The sequence below is a fragment of the Dermochelys coriacea genome, chromosome 19, assembly GCF_009764565.3.
Source record: "Dermochelys coriacea isolate rDerCor1 chromosome 19, rDerCor1.pri.v4, whole genome shotgun sequence".
Taxonomy (NCBI): Eukaryota; Metazoa; Chordata; order Testudines; family Dermochelyidae; genus Dermochelys; species Dermochelys coriacea.
In genome coordinates this window covers 8681354-8703151 of record NC_050086.2, presented here as the reverse complement: position 1 = coordinate 8703151, position 21798 = coordinate 8681354, and the positions used below count along the sequence as shown (strand labels likewise).

Genomic DNA, 21798 nt, shown 5'->3' with positions numbered 1-21798 from the left:
CTTTCCTTCTGTTCTCTGATCTGCTAAATAGAATAACTCTCAATGACTTGCATTTCATCCCTAGGTTTACTACAATGGGTGCATTTTCATTTTAACAGAATTCAATGCAACTTGGAATAGATTTCTGTGTGATGAATTCTGATTATTCCAGCAACTGAAGCTTATATAAACCAACTGATCTGCCTTTCCAGAAAGGTAGCATTAATCAACAAGACTCCCACGTAATCACACAGCATTTGCAGTCAGACTCAGTACATACACAGCGGTTAAGTCTCATATATAGTGGTAAGAAATGGCAAGGCCAAGATATTTCAAGCGATCACTTCTTGAACAAATGCTGCACTATTACAAATCCATGGATTAAAGAGTAGAGGTTGGAAGGGAAGCAAGAGGATTCAGAGTTGTGAATTACAGGTCAGACAAGCTTGGGCTCAAACAAAGAAGATAAAGTGATTTCAGTTTTAAGATATCTACAAAGGAATTCAATTATGCAATTCAGAATACAGAACATCCTGCACTTATCTTAATAGTGACTTGATTAGCCTCTTTACTTATGTTCCAGTCTAATCAAATATTTAGACCTGTCATAAATAAAGGGAAAGGTAAATACCTTTAAAATCCCTCCTGGCCAGAGAAAAAATCCTTTCACCTGTAAAGGGTTAAGAAGCTAGGATAACCTCACTGGCACCTGACCACAATGACCAATGAGGAGACAAGATACTTTCAAAGCTAGAGGGAGGGAGAAACAAAGGGTCCATACAATGGAGTCTTAGAACTTAGTAAGTAATCTGGCTAGATATGCGTTAGGTTAGGATTTCTTTAAATGGCTGAGAAATTAGACTGTGTTGAATAGAATGAATATTCTTGTCTGTGTGTCTTTCTTGTAACTTAAGGTTTTGCCTAGAGAGATTCTCTATGTTTTGAATCTAATTACCCTGAAAGGTATTTACCATCCTGATTTTACAGAGGTGATTCTTTTTACCTTTTCTTATATTAAAATTCTTCTTGTAAGAAACTGAATGCTTTTTTCATTGTTCTTAAGATCCAAGGGTTTGGGTCTGTGCTCACCTATGCAAATTGGTGAGGATTTTTATCAAGCCTTCCCTAGGAAGGGAGGTGTAAGGTTTTGGCGAGGATTTTGGGGGGGAAAAGACATTTCCAAACAACGCTTTCTCAAAAAATAAACCCAGACGTTTGGTGGTGGCAGTGGAAGTCTAAGGGCAAAGGATAAAATAGTTTGTACCTTGGGGAAGTTTTAATCTAAGCTGGTAAAAGTAAGCTTAGGAGGTTTTCATGCAAGTCCCCACATCTGTACCCTAGAGTTCAGAGTGGGGAAGGAACCTTGACAACACCTAAGTAGATGCGTTTTTCCACAATTAAGATGCACAGCAAAATTTTCAAAAGTATCTTAGTCACCGAGTCAAAATCCCATTACATTTTTGTTCTTTTTTTAGTTCCTAAATTACTTCTGAAAAATTGGACTAGGCACTTGTGAAAATTTTGCCTGCAATCTAGTCAGTCTCAAAATATGCTATTTTGAAGGCAAACATGTCCCATCAATACGTTCAAATTACCTGAGCTGGGCATTTGTTTAACTGAATGGTAAATAAGGCTATGAAATAAGTTTCCACCAAAACTCCATTTTGTAACCATACAAATACAGCACCACCTGGCAAAATTCTATTTGCTGCAGCAAGTAATTATGACAAGCAACTAAAGACTTTTTCCATTAACAATCACCAAAGAAAAGAGCTAGCAGGTAGATTTTATGCTTGGGCCGGTAGTTTTGCAAGGCTAGCACTGCACATAAGAAACATCATTGTATTAACAAAGTCAGGGCTACTTCTGCCAGTGGGATAGTCATTTTTAACAAAAAAAAAAATCTCATTTTGCATAATCCAGCATTTTAGACATCAGTTTTTAACATCTACGTTATTTGTTGACCCTGTCTGAGAGGAAAAGGTTTAACAAGTGTGTTCATATAAAAATAACCAACAACTCTCTAAATTTAGAAATTTATTTTGTTTAATCCACAAGCTTTATATAGCTTTAGTTAAAAAAACAGAAAAACAGTGAAAACATGACAATATCCAAAGTTCAGGTCCTTCAGGCTTTCAAAGACATCATCTCTGAAAGTTACGTATACCATTAAGAAGAACTGCAACCAGACAAGAATCATGAATGGGGCTACAACATCTTTTCACAAACAAAATTTATGTAAGTGTGGAACTTCTCTGGGACTGCTGATAAGGAAACTGCCCTTTTAAAAAAAATAAAAATACAAATGAAATTCCAGTGTTCCAAATCAACTTATTACATTAATATAAACCCACAGTGTCCTGGCAAACGACATGCTTTCATTTACGTACCATTCCAGATTTCTGTTCTTGATTCACTTTAATGGCAACTACACAGGTAACAATAGAGCAATTATGGCATTAAAATATCATACGTACTTCCCTTGCAATTGAAGTGGTTTCATTTCTGGGCAAGCTTATAAATCACAAAGGTTAGTAGCAATATAAGGGGATAAAAAAATGAAAACTTTATAAACATTTGTATAGGTTTTGGTCATTTTAAAGAAACTGAGGTTGCCAGTAATTTTTAAAACCCTTGACCCATCTTACTGCTTCTAAAAAGTTTCACTACATGAAATAATGTCAACTGTCAATGAAAGAATGTCACTAGTACACTGTGGATGCTTTCTGTAATGTAAATCCATGCCTTTTTTACATGGTGAACCTCAACCTAGCAATTATTACAACAAATGTTATATTCTAAAGCTCAAACACATTTTAGCAATTTGAAATTGAATTTTGAGTACAAACCAAATAAAATGTACATTATATCAAAGGTTTCAGCCTAAGATGGTGGGGACACTTGTGCCTTCCTCATCGACCTCAGTGCCTTCTCTCGCAGATGTTTTTCTAAATCATCCAGGTTATCTTCTGCTTCGCTCTCTGTCTCCTTAAAACAAAGATACAGAAGTGATTATTTCCGCAGACATGAAGAGCTAGACCAGGTAATAGCCATCCTGATACTGCAATATGACAAATGTAAAATTGTGGGATGCAAAGTTGCTACATTTCTGGAAGGGTAGAATACAGGAAGGCAAATCTTTTGATTAATGTGATATGCTGATGAGACCTTTGGGAGAAAATAGGAATGAACATGTGGTAAAATGGTGCCCCTATTAAAAAAAAAGAAAAAAAAAAAAAGGTGGTTTACAATGGGTAGGCCATGAGTGCCCCCAGCTTCCCATTCTTCTTGCTGAAGTAATGGTGACTAGGAACAAAGTTTTAAAGGAGGGATGGAGGAAAGAACAGGTGACCATCAGTTCTAAGGGGGAATCTCCTTAGAGCGTTAGGTCCCATTGGGGGCTGGGTGCCAGACAGGGGGATGCAAATTATACAGACCTTTGAGGAATCTGGCTGTGACAGGTGGGCAAACACCAAGAACCCTTGGATGGGTAAGTGGAAAGCTGTGATAGTAGCCAAATGTACCCTAAAAGCTCACTGACAGACCTCTCGCTTTTAATTTTAGTATCTAGCCCACTAGCTTGAGAAGCAGAACTTCCAAGGCTTAGGAAGATGGAAAGAGAGCCCCAAGAGTAAAAGCATTTCCATTTCTGGAGGTAAGTCTTGTGGGTAACCGGGCTTTCTGCTGGACAAAAGAACTGACTAAACTGCATCTCAAGTCAATTCCACAGTTGGGAGCAATTCAGCAGCTACACCAAGGTTCAGAGAGGAAGGGTTGGGGTGGATGAGACCCCCCAAGTTCCATGTCAATAGGTCCTCAGTGGTAGGAAATCACCGGGGTGCCCCTCAGAGATGGATGAGGTTTGAGTACTGGCACCTGCCTAGCCCAGGCCGGTGCTGTAAGAATAGCTTTCGTTCTTTCTGTACGTAGCTTGGTAAGAGTTGTGAGGATTAATGATGCCTGTGGGTAAAGAATACAGTAGGGCATGAGGCCAAGGAGATATCCATGCATCTCCTGCAGAACTGAGGCCATAAACTCCCCTTGAGCAAAACGGGTGACATTTTAGGGTGCTGAAGAGATCTACTTGTGGTAGACCCCAGGTTTGCAAAAAAGAGTTTGAACTCCCATTTGCGGTCTTGCCAGAAAGCATCAGTTTAGGAACTCTGGTTGTAACAGATGCTTCTGTTAGGATGGGAAGCTCACTTGCAGAGAAATACAGCTCAGGGCAAAAGGTGTCTGCAAAAACTGGTGCTTCACATCGACATTCTGGAGCTGACAGCAGTTTGATTCAGGTGCCAGTACTTCCCTCCATGACAGACCAACCACCGATGTGGCTTTTTGATAGGAAATACTCCGCGCACAAGGACTAGGCTCTTGCTCTGCCCTGGCACTTCATGTACATCTCTGCCAATGCTTGATGTACATCTCTACCCTGTTGTCTATCATTACCCTGACCAAGTGGCCTGGTATGTCTTGGTCATCTGTGAGCCGAACTGCAGCAACGAGATTAGGCCAGATAGGGAGGGAAATCTCTCAATGGGAAGGTAGGCTTTCGCTGCTGTGGAGTCCAAAACAGCTCCTGTGAAGTTTATCTTAGCAATTGGAACAAGTTTAATGCCTTTGTTGTAGCTGTCTGGACCTCGGTATGATTCACCCGGATCAATATGTCGTCCAAACCTGGGGATACTGAGATTCCCCCATTGACGGACGGGAGCTGCCACTACTGAAAGGACCTTTCTCAACACCCTTGGAGATATGGAGAAGAAGAATACTGAGAACTCAATACTGAGTGCTTCTGAAGGAAAGAACTCTGTATTGATAGTGGTCTGTTCCTATTACAAAGCACAGGAAGTGCTTGTCCGATGAGTGGATGGCTACATGAAAGTAGGTGTCTTGTAGGTCAAAGGTAAAAAAACAAACAAACAGTCTCCTGGATCAAAGGGTGGGAGAACTGGAACTAATGTCACCATTCTGAAGTTTTTTAAAAAAAAATAGCAGTTCAAGTTCCTGAGGCTGAGAATCAATCTCCACCCTCCATCTCCCTTGGAAACCAAGTAGCTGGAATAGAATCCTTTCCGGTTCCTAGTGGGACAGTCAATCTCCAAAGGGGTGGGGGGGAAGATTGCATAATGCGGAAATCCAGTGAACTGGGATGATTTATGCCCTCGGCCAAAGAGTTGGAAGTGCTTTTTAGAAGGAGGGAGCCAATTAAAAAGAAAAAAGGGTCAGTAATCTTTCTGCAGGTTGCTCCTTCTCCTGAAGGCCTCCTCAGATATAGGGAAGGTGGACTGCTGATGGTACTGCAATGGCCTGGATCTCTGGGAAGGCTGTAAACAAAGTTCTCTCTTTATTGCAGGCACGCAGAGAATCCCAGTGAATGCAACATAGCCCTAGAATCCCTGAGAGTGGAGAGAGGAGTCCATATGATCACTGAAGAGCCTGGGTCCTTCAAAGGGGCGATTCTTGACTGTGGACTGTACTTCTCTTGGAAGACCTAAGGGCTGGAGCCAGGATACTCTTCTCATGATCACTGCCATGGCCATGGATCTCAACACTGTGTCTGCAGCATCTAGGGCAGCTTGGAGGGAGGCTTTTGTGACCAACTGCCCCCTGCAATGATGGACTGAAACTGGTCTCTCTGATCTTGTGGCACATATTCAGTTAAGTGTGTAAATATTGAATACATGGTAAATACATCTTTCACCACCAAGGCCTGATAATTAGCAATACAAAACTGAAGAGTAGCTGATGAACAACTCTTCTGCCCAGTAAGTCCAGACTCTTGGATTCCTTGTCTATTGGAGAGGGTCTAAACTGAGCTTGTGGCACCTTCCATTAGCTGCATAAAACATTATGGAGTTATGGATTGGCAGGAGGGAGGAAGGGGGGAAGGTGGCGAAGTGTTCCATCTCCTTTGAAAGGATGTAGTACATTGTGTTAGATCTCTTACAAGTGGGTGGAATTGTGGTTGGTGTTTGACACAGTGTACATGGAGGGGACAGTAATGACTCACTAATGAGTAAAGCAACCTTCCCTTGGCCACACCATCTCAAGCCGGAGGCAGTTGAGAAGGAACTCAGCGGTGGTGGGTTCGCACCTGCCTATATCCGCTAGTTCAGAGCACAAGGTGTTGTTCCGCGCACGACCATGAGCACTGCTTTGTAATCTCCAATCAAGAGCACGCAGGCGCATGCACATCCAATGGTGGAGTACCAATAGGTACATATACTTGAAAAACTAGAGATTATCATTCAGAAATGTCAAAAGCAGAGGTTTTATACATGAGAAATTTTACCTAGGTTATATACACTTGTGTACCATTTCTACCATAGCTTCATACAAATATAGCATAGAATGTCTCTAGTTTGCTGCCTACAACTAACAAGCAGTCATGTCATACAGAAGGCTGAAATACAACAAAATAGATTTTTAGCAAAAATACAATTTCATTTGCCCCATGAGATTTACTATTTGCTGTGGATTTTTTAAAGGGACATTCAAACATAAGTTTGTATATTTACAATATGGTTTTAACATGTCAGGTTGCTGAAACAAAAAATGATAAATACCCACTACTTATGCCATTTGCGTACTTTCCATTTTTCTCTCAGTGTGGACAAATCAATCCCGCAATCAGGATCTTAGTACTTCAAAACCTGAGTTTCAAACTTAACATGAAATATTTATAATTGTAGCGAATACTGTTTGTAAGAGCATTAGTGGAAAAATCTCTATGGCTCTGTAGATTGAGTTCTTTGTATATTTAACTTTAAAAAAATATGATCCAATTTAATAGTTACATTTAAAACAAAACAAAAGCTTGATGTTAGCTTGCCATGGATGTATTTCATTGTACAAAGTGGTTTGGTTTTTTGGGGTTTTTTTTTACTGTTGCTCAAAAGTGTCACCTATTTACCGCTTTGTAGAAAGGAAAAGGCAATGTAGACAATGCTCATTAATAGCCTTTCAGAAGCAGAAAATGGCCTTTATTTTTGGGAGAGGTTGATGGAAAGGAAGAGAAACGGAGGTAACTAACCTCTAACTGGAGTTATTCCAGTGGCCTTTGCCATCCCAAGAAGGGAATATGCAGAGGCGACTTGAACTAAATTTTACAATTTACCCAGTTGTAGCATAATTCAGGCCCTGCCTTCAAATATACTGGACTTAGAACAGATATTGTCAAAATCATACATTAGTATCAATTACGTCTGTAAATATGTTCTTTCATTTCACTCTTTGGCTTTTGAAATCAGATTTATTTAGCCAACCTTTTTGGGCTCTGTCTCTGCTTCTGGGTCTTCCTGGGCTGATGAAGTAGCAGCTGAAGTAGCAGCAGCAGCTGCTGCAGCAGCTGCAGCCTTCTCTTTCTTATGCTTTTTGTGTTTCTTGTGCTTTTTGTCCTTTTTATGCTTCTTATCCTTCTTTTTCTTCTTTTTCTTCCCACCACCTTCCTGGTCAGAATTCTGTAATGAAAATAAATTCCTTATTTCACCGTCGGAGATATGTATGCCAGATTTGTGTATAGGGTGATGATGCACAAATAAACCCTCTCTCTCTTTATAAAAGATCACGTGGCCTGGACGTTAAGCACATTTGCTGCATAACAACAAGTGTGTGTGTCTATGGAACAGCTATTGCCATCCCGTCATTTAAAAGGAATTGCATTTAAATACACTAGTAAATGAGCTAGAATTGTTTGAACATCATAAGCAAAACTAGGTAAGAGCAATATGCCACATGATGAAAGTTCTATAGGCATATTCCAATTAAGTACTACTTTTATAAGAAAACATACCCTTGCAGGGGATGGACTCTGCGTAGGACTTTGAGCCTTTTTCACAGGTGGTGGCGACCAGTTAGTGGAGGGGGATCGAGACCGAGTAGGGGATGGAGGTGCTTGGTGTTTCTTAGGTGCTGGCTCAGGCGATCCTGACACAGACCTGGATGAAGACACCCTTCTCACAGACTGTGGACTTGGTGTGGAAGCCCTTAAAAATAAAAGATTAACATTTAGGTCTCCTTGTGCCTTATACAGTAAATGCAAACAAGGTAACTTAACTAACAATAATTATGTAACTAACCATGGTCACACAGGGCATGTCTACACTGCAATTAGACACCAGTGTCTGGCCTATACCAGCTGACTCTGACTAAGGGGCTGTTCAATTGGGGTATAGATGTCTAGGCTCAGAGTCCCAGAGCCTGGACTCCAAGCCAAATGTCTACATTGCAATTAAACAGCCCCTTAGGTTGAGTCGGCCGACACAGGCCAGCCGGTGGTGTTTAACTGCAGTGCAGACGTACCCTTTGAGTTATTGCTGATCTACAAATCTGTTCATATTAATCCCTTTACTATGGAGCTAAATTCTATACATTTAGACCGGAGTTCTTCATAGGAATGACAGTAAAAGGAAAATCCAAGATCTAACTAAGCACTGCAGATTGGCAAGCCAAAAAGATACTTTAGGTTTACTACAGATTAGCATCTTGAACAGACTATAGTGTTCTCCTGTTCATGAGTGGCTATCCTCTTCACACCTGATAAAAATTCAACATGGCACAGCTACTGTTTTATCACCAGTTAAGACAGGATTGCATTCAGCTTGAAACAACTGATTAAGCCAGCACTGCCATACCTTCACTAAATGTTTAGGTAGAGATCTCCCAGTACTAAAAGCTTGTCAAATATTCATTTAATAAGAACGTGTCTTGGGTTAGCCCTGTTCCATAGTGAACTTTGACGCATAGTTCACTAGGCTCTAAACAAAGCTAAAAATCCCTTTGAAGTCTTATTTTGTAATCTGGTCCGGTTTCACAATCATCAGTGTTTGATGTTTGCCTCTATTCTGCCTTCCCACTACCACACTTTGTCGAAGATGAACTTCTGCAGTGCCTTTCAAGTTATTCCCAGCCATGAATTTTCATATGACAGGAAATGCCTCTAACAGTCATTTCAGAAAAGCCACGTTATAGAAGTTGGCAGAATGAAAGCAGCATGTCAACAGAAACTAGAGTGGCATGAAGACATAATACCGACACCCTTTAATTTCAGTGCAAACTTTATCTTGCTTTATCTATTCCCATTTTCCTATAGCCATAAGTTAACAAGTCCCTTACTTTGTCTTTTTGGGTTCTGGGGTCCTTGACACTCTCCTGATGGGTCTAGTGCTTGGAGATGGAGACTGTCTCCGCTTGGGTGAAGATGAAGTTCCCCTTCGCAGAGGTGGTGGACTTGAAGAGGTATGTGAAGCTCTAGGCCGTGGAGATGGTGAATGCCGTTTGTTTTGTAGTGGGGATCGGGTTTCGCGATTAGACCTGCTGGAAGGAGAACCTTTCCTGTGTTTGGAAGATAGCGATGGGGAATGCCTCTTTGCCACTGGAGAACTTCTTTGTTTTGGTGGGGGAGAATGCGAGATTCTGCGCTTGGGTTGTGGAGAAGGTGATGCCCTTCGTTTTGGAAGGGGAGGGGGAGTTGCTGTTCTTCGCTTAGGAGGTGGGGAAGGAGAGTATCGTCTCTGTATTGGAGGAGAATATCGTCTGGGAGTAGGTGAGCGCCTGCGAGGAGGTGGTGATGGAGACCTACAAAACCAACAAAAAGAATTTGAGAAGTCATATATACAGGACAAAGTTCTCACACGAGTTAGCTGCCAATGGCTAAAGATATGCACTCTGGCAAAGAAGAAAAAAGATTTTATATTGATGTGTTCCACTTTTAAAGTTCGTACAGCAATCTCAAAAAACTACAGCAGAGTATACACTGCCTAATAGCCATTTCAATATGAGATGAGTGTAGCAAGCAATCACTTCACTTAACATTTACAATGGTTCAACTGAACACATCCCCCACCGAAAATGTTTCAGAAAACAAAATTATGATTTTAAATTTAAAATCAGATTTCCCAACAAGAAACTTATCAGAAAAAGGCATCAGTTCCATTAATCATGACATTTCTTTTTTATTGGACAGTGTTACAACTCTTGATTTGCAGAACTGCCCTTAGGGATTAATAAAAAGCAACAGTTACCTTCGGCGAGGCAATGAAGGCGATCTGCGCCGCCTTGGAGGAGGGGCAGGAGAAGGAGAGCGCCGTCTTCTGGCAGGTGGTGGTGATGGACTCCTCCTCCTCCTACTAGAGGAAACAGAACAGTTGCTTTATTTAAAAAAAAAAAAAAAAAAAAAAAAATGCCAGATGCTTAAGTTTTTCCCTGCCATCTCATCTCCACTACATAAAGCTAAGCTGATTCAGACTCGTCCTCCAAACTAGATGCAAACACTATCAGACAGTGATTATGTCTAAGAGACAAAAAGGATACAGCAAAGTTTGTTTTCTCTGAGAGTATGGGATAGAGAAGCTATGAGGAGTCTTCCACCTTGCCAGAGTTTTCCAGGGAAAAGAAGTTATTAAAGCTCACTAGACCAAGGAAATATTTATCATCCTAGTGGGATACATCTTAAATGGCTGCCAACTTCAGAGACTTCAGGTACACAAACAGAAATTGATTCTAAGCAGATAAAATCTACCAGTGGTAAAGAGTCTAACACTTCAGCAAGAGCACAGGCTAAGAAAACCAGAGTCAGTGCTAAGATATTGCTGTGCTCTGAATATTTTAAATGCAGTATAAGGGGTCTAGACACTACTCCCACTGAAGACAAAGATTTGTAGTTAACTTATATGGGGAAATCTGGACCCAATGTGCTTCCCCATAATGTCTGAAAAGCTCAAAGGGTTTAAATTCTGTGAGGAAAAAAAATGTAGCTTTTTAGTGACAAAAGTTTAAATATCTTTTTTGCTTTTTAAAGGCTGCCCTGCATTTTTAATCAATAGAAACAGTCTGCTAATTAATATTTAATTCCAAATAGCCTTGCTATATTTTTCCATAGCAAGAAACTAGATATTTGCAGCTCAGGATTGTTCCTCAAGAGCTAAACACGATTTTGTGAGCTGAAAAACATGAAGTCATCTTTAAATATCACAGTAAGACCCATTAAAAATATTCAGCAATAATAGTTTTGATATTAAACGTATAAGGCAACAGACTAGGAGAAAATTTGTTACACATTGATATAGAAGGACTTAGCTGAATTTATTCTTTTGTAAAGTAAAGTATGCTGTCCTGAAATTCAAGTAAAACAACTGTTATATGCAACCGTTTGAAGACTGACAAATTCAGTAATAAATGTGTTCAGAGTTTGAGGAAGTTGGTCACATTTCATCTGGCTCAAATTTAGCAAATCATATGTGGCACCTACGTTCTGGTTAGGTTTTAATCATTATAGATTATTCAGACCAGTAATTAAGTATGAATGGTTTATCTTATAGATGCAGCCTCTTAAGTTTAAAATTAGCACTTTTCCTAATAATAGTGAGGCACTCTTATTTTCTCTTACTCTTATTTTCAGCTGACTTCAGATGGGCTGTCTAGTGACCGAGACCATGATAGAATCTACTACTCTGGCCATGTCTTTGCCAAGTCATCACTGACTTTCTGCATTATACTACGCTCAGTCTAAAAATCAAGTTTCAAAGGAACTGCCTATAAAGCTACCTAAGAAAGGCAAGATATGTGACAAAATGATAAAGCACTCAGCCTGTGAAATTTGAAGGAGCTGCTAACTTCAGTCCCACTACTAAATCAGATTGTTCCAGGACACACAGTGAAAATGCATGTAAAAGGGATGGAAGACAGAATGGGAATTTTAGAACCTCTATCTCCTCTTCGTATTTGAGGAGTTAAATAGCTTTATTTTTAAACATTGAGTTACCCATTAGCCCATTTTATTTTCTTACCACAAAAACAGCTGGTGGCAATGTGAAATATCTTCACATATTTACTGCTCACCTGTTCCATAATTATATTTGAGGAATAAAAGCACTCAAATAAAATCTTGCCTGGAGAGCATAACTTTGATAAATGTTGTATACAGCAATGCAGTTAAGCTTCTAAGGCACAATATCAGGTTATTTCAACCAGCTACTCAAACTGTCATCTATGGACATAAGGCAGATCTGAAACAATCTCACTGTTAGAAGGAAAAGAGGCAATGAACAATTTGGATTTCTTGTCCCATTATCTTGCAATTTGAAATGTCTTCTGTGTTGGTGAAGCAGGAGAAAGGGCACCCATGCTCACCATCTGCTACAAAAAGTACAGTGTTTCTAGAAGAACTTTAAATTTAATCTTAATTAATGGATTCGTTTCTAACCAACCTTTTAATCATTGGTGATTGCCACCTCTTTCCCATCTGCATCCTGACAGCAGTGGAGAAAAAAACAAAGTCAAAAATTCCATTTGCCAAAAAGATTTACTTCATGCAAAGATGAACATGTTTGCACAAGATTCACAAACTAATTCTCAACACCTGAGCAGAAGTCAAATTAATCTCCTTGCATTAGCTTGAAAAAACCCTCCTGTAAGGACCTGGTCCAAAGCCCCAATAGATTTTGGATCAGGTCCAATAATCACACACAAAAAATCTAGTGCTGGTATCAAGGAGTTCACTTTCACCTCTAAAAATCTAAATTCTGGTGCATAGACCATCTTTTATGGTGTTTGTATAGCACTTGGACAAGAGTAATCCCAACTGATTCTGCTGGGGGCCTGTAGGCAATAAATGTAATGCAAATTAAGAGATATGAGAAGTTAGTGCATTTGTAAGTTATATATTTTGTCACTGTTAAATACATCAGTTGTGCTGAGCTGAAGAAAGTATTTACCGAGGGGAAGAGTCCTTTTGTCGTTTCCGTGGAGAAGGTGATGGACTATGCGAGTGTCGTCTGCGCCTACCCACTTCACCATTCTTCACATTTGATCTTTTCGGTCGTTCCTCTTCAGAGGAAGATGAAGAACCAGAGTCTATAAATACAAAATAATTAGTTACTTGAAAGTGGTATACACACTGTGTTCTTGTGCAATTACTGAGAGCCATATGCACTGCCTTCACGCAAAAAGACAGCTTTTTGCCAAGTTGTGATTTCTGTTTTTAAAAATATTTACGGAGATAAATCAGGGTATATTAACAAGATTAGTGAGATCAACTTGTTTAGATACATTTCAAAACAAACTTCTTCTAACATGTGAAGAAACTTTAGGCCTTGCTTACACATGATTATACCAGTTTAACTACAAGTCATGTTGCTGAAGCAACTGTTATACTTGTCCATGTTTCTTTATAGATGCTTATTTCTATTTAAGAGTGGATTATTTCTTAAATAGAAAAAAGAGCGTCTAGACAAACTTGAACCAGTTTAACAACTGCTTCAAAAAACAAAACTTTAAATTGGTGTAAGTTTGTGTGTATATAAAACCTGAATTTCAGGTACATATTGCAGAACCAACCCAAGATATGCAGCTGCAAAATACTGAACAAAATTAGCTGGAGGACAAACAAAGATGCTGACTTCAACAGCATTAATAAAAGCCCCGAATCAATTATATGCAGCAACAGCACTGCAAGAGCAATTCTGACCAGCAAAATAATTTACAAGGTGAAGTGTGAAACCAGAAGCAAAACTGAGTATGGGCAGAAATATTACAAGTAATCTACAGGTAAAGAGGCACTGAACAGGAGAAGAGGAATGTTGCAACATTCTTTTCAGCTCCTATGAAATTTGTTGCCAATTCTGGGCTAGCTAGTTATGCCCCAGAATGCATGATTCTGAAATAAATATCAGAAAATGAACAGTTGCAAAGACAGAGAGGTCATTTGCTCACAGGAAAATGCTGGGTTTTACACAATAGTAAAATGCTTTAAAATTGTGCCAACTTTTCAAGAGATAAATACTATGACAAATGTATAGTACAAACTCCCAAAATTCTACTTGCCTGCTCCCAGGAGTATTTTTTGATCAGTGAATAAAAGATTTTCATTATGGTAAGCATGATTAATTTTGCAATAGCATTGTAGCATACATCAATGAAACGTGTAAAACTAAGCACAATTTGAATTTAGCAGTATAAAAGTAGCCAATGTTAAACAAATATTTAATTATGTAAGTAAAATATCTTATTACAAAATTACTACTGTACCAGATGAAGACTGCTGGTTTTGCCTTCTGTACTGACGTCTCTGTTGCACAGAATCTGCTGCAGCCATTTTTCCACCTTTGTCTTCTTCTGAAAGATATGCACAGTTAAGGAACATTTAATTTTTATGTTTGTCCCTTCAGTCATTTCATGTTACTTTATGCATATAGACAGTTTGTGAAGCAGTGTTAAAAATGATCAGGTGTTCTATTTAAAAAAATGTTGTGCTACATCTTTAATTAAGAAGACATCCTCTCTTTGGAGTATGCATTTTGGCTAGGGTTTTCAAAGAAGCATACAGGAGAGAGTTAATGCAAGTGGGATGCTTTATGTTCTCTATACACATCTCTCTGAAAACCCGACCTCCAATACTGCTATCAAAGCCACTGGATCTCAAGAAACACTGAAGAAGTGTGCCCCTTGTTTGTTTTCATACCATTTAAAGAAAAGCTATTGTAAATGACCAACTTACCTGATTCAGACAATTCTACTTTTCTAGGTTTTGGCGCTGGTGAGGGAGACTCTCTTTTTTCAATACTCTTATGTTTAGGTGCTAAAAGACAAAAAAGTTAGCAGACAAATCTAAGAAAAAGTTGAAAATGATTTTAAATGAAATTTAGTATGATCTTGCACACATTGTTATCCATACAAAATAAGTGAAAGCTTTTCATGAATGATGTCAGTTTACATCTGCTTCATATGAATTTTTGTAGTATACTTTTTAAACTTCAGCTTCCTGGCAGATTTTTCTATACAGAAAAGAATGTTGCACTTTTAGATAACATTTGGCTGGTATACTGCTATTTTACTTTGAAATTATAGTACGTAAACTGAGTAGAAATGCTGGTTGTTTTTTTCTAAACCACACAAGGTTATGAAAAATACAGTCTTAAAATTGTATGATAATTTAATTCCTACTAATTCCATGAAGGTACATGTATCCTGAAAAGCCAGTAACATACATTTTATTTAATAAACTATTCAATTCTACTATGATACAACTGAAATGTAGTATAGAAAAGAGATGAGCATACAATTTATGGTTTATTAAAAATTTCAATATTAAAAACCAGAAATTAAGATTCAGGGCTGACTACAGTTGGAGATGTACTTACTTTTGAATTATACTTTAACTGCCTAAACTTCTTCCTATGTCTGAAAATTGTTTGACATCCCAAGCCCACAATTGTACCATCCCCCTCTGGAATAAGAAATTTGATACCACAACCACTTGAAAAGAGAAAACTGCATCTTGATTCTTTAAAGTGATTTAAGTAAAACTGAGCGCAAGATAAATGCGCAGTGACAATTAAAAACCTTGCCTACTGCCTCAAACGTAAACACATGAATCAAATCTAGGTCTTCACAGTTGGAAATAAACTAATTTAGAAACAAGCCTCAAAACATAGCAGAAAAATTCTTACACCAGTTGTTACCAATTAGTATTTGCCTTCTCTTTCTAAAGTATTAGATTTCATAACAACTAAGATCTTCCTATTCTTACAATGAAACATGGCAGGGAGGTCAACTCAGCACTATGCGTTTTTTTGTTTTTGTTTTAAAATGTCAACTACTATAATCTTTATTTTTTGTTGCTGACATTTAAGTGTTTTGTACTGTGAATCTCTATATTGTTAATATTTAAGACCAGGTTCAATAAAATGTCTATTCAACAACTTCTATACTTTGAAAAGGCAAAATTTTGAGGCAGTCCTGCCATTAGTTATGAACTCTTTGCTAGCTATGAGACGGGAAAGGTTAAAAATAGATAAAGCGATTGGGGGAAAGCACACATTTAGGGGACTATACCCGAGGCTCTTCCTGGAGAAACAGAACCACGAACTTTTCTTCCACGATTTGACTGCTGAGGCGTTGGAGACCTGCGTGGCTTTGGAGGCGAACTTGCTGGTGGGGAAGGCCTGTGCCTCCGCCTAGGAGGGCTTGCAGAAGGAGACAGTTTACGTGTTTTGCGAGGAGGACTGGATACAATTCTTTTCGGTGGTTTTTTCGGCGGTGAGCGAGAGCGTGAAGAGGAGGAGGAAGAGCTGCTTCCAGATAAAGATGCCGATGACCGTCTTCTCCTGCAGATACAAAGTTAACATTAATTGGGTCTGATTAAGCACAGTTCACTCATCTGCAAGCATATCTATACAACTACATACAGTAGCACTTCCAAAAAACTGGCATACATTAGCCTAAAATGCTTTAGTATTTCATACAAGAGGAGATGAACACAAATGAATGTTTCAAATTACTTTCAAACTATAACTGAACAATTTGTCTGAAATGTTACCTTTTGTTTTCCTTCTGTTTTAGATTATAAAATATTATTAACTCTAAAGGATCCAAGAAAATGGCTTGTGGTTGTTGTGTGCGTGTACGTGTGTGTGTGTTTCGTTGTTTAGTATTTAGATGGTTAAGAGAATTTTTCAGCCTACAGAACCTTGTTTACTGAGCCTCAAAAAGGATCTATTAAAAAGACTGGTGGGCAGAAATCAACCTTTAAGGAACAAAAACTTTATACCAGGAGGCTGAAAATTCCACAAATATCAGACATGTAAGAATTCTGAATACATCTTAGCAATATTTTGTATGATTTATTTTTAAGCTTGTCCTCACTTTATAAACTTAAAGGAGGGCCTCTAGAATTCTGCAGCAAAATTTGTGGTAAATTCTGTTGCAATCGTGTACCTGCAGAATCCACCTTTGGCTGCAGAATTCCTGAGAACCTGGAAAAAAGAAACCCTACCTTGAGTGAGATAAATATTTGCTAAAAGAGAGTTCTTACATATTTTGCCAAAATACACTTGACACTTTTCACAGTATTTTGTCTCAAAAATGAATAAATTTTTACAAACCTCAAAAAAAGTTACCATCCAATTATAGTAAGCCTCAAACACCCAAAAGTAAATTATAGCCCCTTTTTCTTGTGAAAGCTGTCCCAAGTTTCCTATTTCAAACAGTGCACTGAAGTCACATGGTCTCTGACATGCAAAGCAGCAGGAACAACCTGCTCCTCTGCCACCAAAACTGTTTAAATGATGGCAAAGATGTAAGTTCCCAAGCAAAAACCACCACAAAAGGACAGACTTCTAAAACAAAGTTTAAAAAGCCAGTCTTAATTTGTAAAGTCATGACATAACCAATGCCACCACTGTCCACTAAAGAAAGTGCCAGAATAACAAATTGAGCAATTAACACAAACCATCACCATTTATGAATGTTAGAAAACATCCACTGGAGGTACTTTAAAACAATTTATGACCTTTTGATACTATATCAGACACCTGATTCTGGAACAGAAGTTATTAGCTTCAAAAAGAAAGCGTTAAGTAATATAGCGATACTCCTGCCAATCCAAAGGGTTTTGTTTCCCTGATCTTAAGGGACATAGGCATGAAACAAGACAAAGCAAATTTTAAATCATTTAGACTATGTCTATAGTACTGTGGTAAGTCAACCTATGCTATGCCTTAGGTCGAGTTACCAAGGGGTCTACACTGCAGGGGGTTGACAGGTGAAAATCTCCCTTCGACTTACCTTACTCTTCTCATCGGGGGTGGGGAGTACATGGGTCGACTGGGGAGCAATCTGCAGTCAATTTGGCAGGTCTTTACTAGACCCACAAAATCAACCCCCAGTGGATCGATCTCAGAGTGTCGATCCGCGCTGTAGTGTAGACCTGCCCTTAGTTTGTATACAATACACTATCAAAGTGACCTGTGGTTAAGTTACCTTTGATATTACAATCACTCTTCATAACTATTTTTCAAGCTAACATTAAAAGCTTTTAAACCTTGTGATGGCTTTCAAATATGAGCAGTTTAATATTTACCAAAAAGGAATCTTACCGCCTCAGAGGGGATCTACTTCTTCTGTGTCTCGGTGGGGGAGGCATTCGCCTGGGAGGACTCCTTCTCCTAGGAGATGGTCGTCGTCTTGGGCTTGGCCGCCTTCTAGGGGAGTAAGACCTGTCACAATCAATCAATGAAAATTCGAAGAATGAACAGAGACCTCCTAAATTTCACAGGATGGAGGTAGATTTAGTCACCAGAAACCAAAGTGATAAAGCTGCTTTGTAGCAAATATATCATACTAAATTAGCATTTCTGTTGTACTGGAATGTGTTACCATTAAACTACAAGCAAACAAGATTTCAAATCAACCAAAACCTCTGTACTAATCCATACCAAAAAAAGGATTAAATTTAAACTTTTAAGTGTTTTCAGGACCAAACCTAGCTCTCAAAGGAGGTTGTGGGGAATCACCTGGAGCTGCCAAATACCATATTCAGGATTCAGTACTCTCTCCCAGCCCAACTGCCATTCATATCAAGCATTTTCCCCAGAGAAGGTGGAGGATGAAGATAATGAACGCATGTGGTGGTGTTTTCCACTCTTCTTCTCCCCTCCATTTTACTCAGCTAACCCACTGCAGGCTCATCCCTGACTGAGAATTATTACTGTACAGAGTGATACTAATGCCTTGGCCTTTATCTCACATCATACAGTTAGGGTTTCCCCCCCAAGAATTTCCTATGTACACAGTTAATTGAGTGTTTTATGGCTCTGAATGGCCACTTCAGAGCAGATTATTCAGTTCCTGGCCTTTATCCTCAAGATAAAGTAAAAACTCATCTTCTTACCTTGACCGTGATCTATGACGCCTTCTTGGTCTAGAATGAGAAGGGGAATGTGAGCGAGACCTTGACCTTGACTTGGAACGGGATGGTGATCTTTGACGAGTCTTCTCTTTTTCCTTCTCTCTCTCTTTCTTTGAATTTCGTTCTGGGGAAGTTTCTTTAGTATCTGGTACAGGTTCAGGTTTGGGAACTTTCAGTATATCACTGTTAAAGTTAAAAAAAAAAAACTTAAAAATATAAGCATATCCCATCTGTAGCTACCTGGATTATATTTTACAAAGAACCTATGACACTAAAAAAAAGATTGTAGTGAGTAACACCTGATTAAGGTGTTCATAGCGCCAAATCCCATTAAAATTCTACTCATGGTCAAAAGATTTAGGTCTTCATCTTCCTGTAACAGATTATTAAAAGTATACTGAAGAGGCCACATGTTAACTTTCCATAGATTGACCTGACAATGCAGAACAGTGGAAATTATTAATCAAGGAGGATCAGTGAAAAATTGATTTGTCAAAAGTTCAAGGCTGCCATTATTTAAGATAATGCTGAGGCTGTCCAATTCCACATGCTGAATTAGTACTTTAGGAAGTGTTCTGCCTTTATCCAGTCTGAAGTCAGAAGCTAGCGCTTGCGAAGTTCTCAACAAATACAGGGAAAATCAAGCCAAACCAGCCTTAATATGCATTTCTTAATGAAACTAAACTTAACGCTGCCAAACGAAAGGACTTAACTAGAGTGAGGCAACAAAAAAAAGTATGAGTGAAACATCAGTATGCACTCGGATTTACTCTAATTTCTCGATGTGAAAACATGTTTTATTGAAGTCCATGGAGACACATGTAAAGAGATCTGCCAGGCAAAAAAAATAGTAGCACATTTTTTCAGAAGAAAGTGGGGCTGTTTTCTATGAAGCTCTAATAGCACCAGGAATTAAAATAACTCCATTACACTACAGGGAATGATAATTCTCTATAATAAAAGAGAATTTCAAGGAGGAAAAAAAATCAACTCTGGTAATTACCTAGTTGATGTTGCCTCTTGAATCAAAGTTTCCTTTGCCTGCACCGAAGGCTCTGGCTCTGGAGTCTCCTCTTTCTTTTCTGGTGCAGGAGTAACACTACGGCTCTTGGTTCTGTGACGAGGAGATCGAGAGTGGCTACGCTTTCTCTCTCTTCTGACAGGAGATGATCTCCTTCTAGGGGAAGGAGACCTTGACTTGCGTCTAGGAAAGAGACAATTTCTGTTCAAATAATGTACTATGTTAGGAGCATATTTAAAAAACTAAAACCACATATTTACAGCTAAGAAACGTCATCTAAAAAAATCAGACATCCTTTTCCCCCACTGCTAACTGGGAAAGATAAACAAATGTAGAGCTATTTTAGATTTTTCTAAAGAACCTATCAGTTAGCAAGACTGGCTTGAGATTTCAGGACTGTCATTAACAATTCTAGGAAAACTGTTTTGTTTGGTAATTCGACATAATGTTTGCCTTCGATAAACTAAAATTAGCCACCACCTGTACACTAAACTGTTATAGTTGCACAAACAAGGAAGTCTTACCAATCTAAATCTAAAATAATGCCTATATTAGCATAAACACTTTCACAAGATAGCTCAGAAATTTAGTTGTTGTCTCAATAAAATTTACCATCTGCTGGAACCGCAGGAAAATCTTTTGTGCTCTCAATGTAATACATTTACCATTACAAGCAATACCTGTTCCCTTATATACCACTAGTTTTTTTATCTGCCATTAATATTCAGTAACAAGCTAGACTGGTCTTCCCCTAAAAAAATATTCTGTAGGGTCCATTCCAAAGTTTGCTGAATCTTTAGAAATCTCCATTGCCATGTCCCCATTGCCCTGAAGACCAACAGGAAGTGTAAGTACATATTTATATTCAGAGCGTATTAGTAATACCTTCTTGGGCTTCTGGATCTGTCCCTTTTTTCTCTGCTGTCTTTGTCCTCTTTGTCCCTCTTGTCCTTGTCTTCATCTTGTTTCTTCATAGAAGCCAACTTTTCTTGCTCAATCTAAAACACAGTACATTGAGTATTTAAATCAGAAGCATAATCAGACACAGAAGTTATCGTAAAAAACAACAACAAAACTTCCTATCTTAATGTCCAAGGAGTAATGAAAGATTTTTTATCCAAGCATAGCTTCATGTGTGAATTAAAATGGAGTAGTCAAAGCAGAATATTTAAAAAATGACTATTTATTGAGATGCACATCTCAAAAACGCCATACAAGATGAACTAAAAGACCACATTTTAAAAGCCACTTAATTTTTTATGCCGTGAAATTTAAAAATAATCTATTATGTGTCTCGGTTCAGAAGGCAAGCCTGAACAAATGATATTACATTTTAGCAGTAAGTCAAAACTATGCATCTTTTCTCTCTTCACCTCAATAACAGTTTCATACAAATTTGCAAAATCTACCTTAATGCCAACTAGTTTAAAAAAAACAAAAACAACAATTTGAAGGCTACTCTAATGGAATAATAATCATAAAAATGACTCCTATAACCATGACACTAAGTAAAATATAACTGCAAAAGTTACATTTTGCAAGACTACAATTCTTAAGCCATATCAATCTCTCCCCTACCCACCCTGAAGTACAGGCTGAATGAAGTGTGATAAACTCATCATTTTTCATCCACAAAAATGAGGTTTCAGTTTGTGACTAAACATTTCACGTTAAAAACTGGATGAATTATGTCAGCATTTTACACAATTTACAAGAACTAGTTAAGATTGATGCAAGTATCTGTTTCACCCACACTAAAACCAACTCCTTCATAACTAGAAGTGAACATTTTCCCACTCAACTAGAAAAGTTCTTCTTAGCACACCAAATTTCTTGTGATTGCAGCTAACTAAAAAAAAAACACCACACAGCACTCTGTAATTTACCTGTGATCCTCTTAAACAGCTATATTAAAATCCTACCTGTCTTTGTTTTATTTCTTCTTTCTTCAGCTCCAGGAAAGCAGAGGGAATACCAGCAATGTTTTCTTGTGCACTTAACAGCAGTGGCCACAGTTCACCCATGAACTCTCTAGCATTTTTCCCATTCAAAAACCCAGTCAGGTTGATTTGCATCATTTTGGAATCTGGATTCTGCAAAGAGATGCGAC

At 38.4% G+C, this 21798-nt stretch overlaps 1 protein-coding gene across 38 annotated transcripts in view; it reads right to left on the bottom strand.

Annotated features, from left to right (window-relative positions):
• Positions 1–2003: 2003 nt before the first annotated feature.
• The window catches only part of SRRM1 (serine and arginine repetitive matrix 1), a 28730-nt gene continuing 8935 nt past the window's right edge, over positions 2004–21798 (bottom strand). For 3 of the 38 annotated variants that reach the window (XM_043506013.1, XM_043506014.1, XM_043506034.1), the window contains 15 exons: positions 21611–21781; positions 20574–20686; positions 19671–19889; positions 18650–18850; positions 17856–17975; positions 15814–16085; positions 14477–14557; positions 14008–14094; positions 12696–12834; positions 12189–12230; positions 10005–10109; positions 9097–9558; positions 7775–7967; positions 7248–7442; positions 2004–2967 (listed from right to left, as the gene is read on the bottom strand). In XM_043506013.1, the coding sequence (XP_043361948.1) occupies positions 2863–2967; positions 7248–7442; positions 7775–7967; positions 9097–9558; positions 10005–10109; positions 12189–12230; positions 12696–12834; positions 14008–14094; positions 14477–14557; positions 15814–16085; positions 17856–17975; positions 18650–18850; positions 19671–19889; positions 20574–20686; positions 21611–21781 (2505 nt within the window). In that variant the 3' untranslated portion in view covers positions 2004–2862. Of the gene's footprint in view, positions 2968–7247; positions 7443–7774; positions 7968–9096; positions 9559–10004; positions 10110–12188; positions 12231–12695; positions 12835–14007; positions 14095–14476; positions 14558–15813; positions 16086–17855; positions 17976–18649; positions 18851–19670; positions 19890–20573; positions 20687–21610 lie in introns of all 38 variants that reach the window. The other 35 variants (XM_038377290.2, XM_043506018.1, XM_038377293.2 and 32 more) reach the window with 29 other exon arrangements.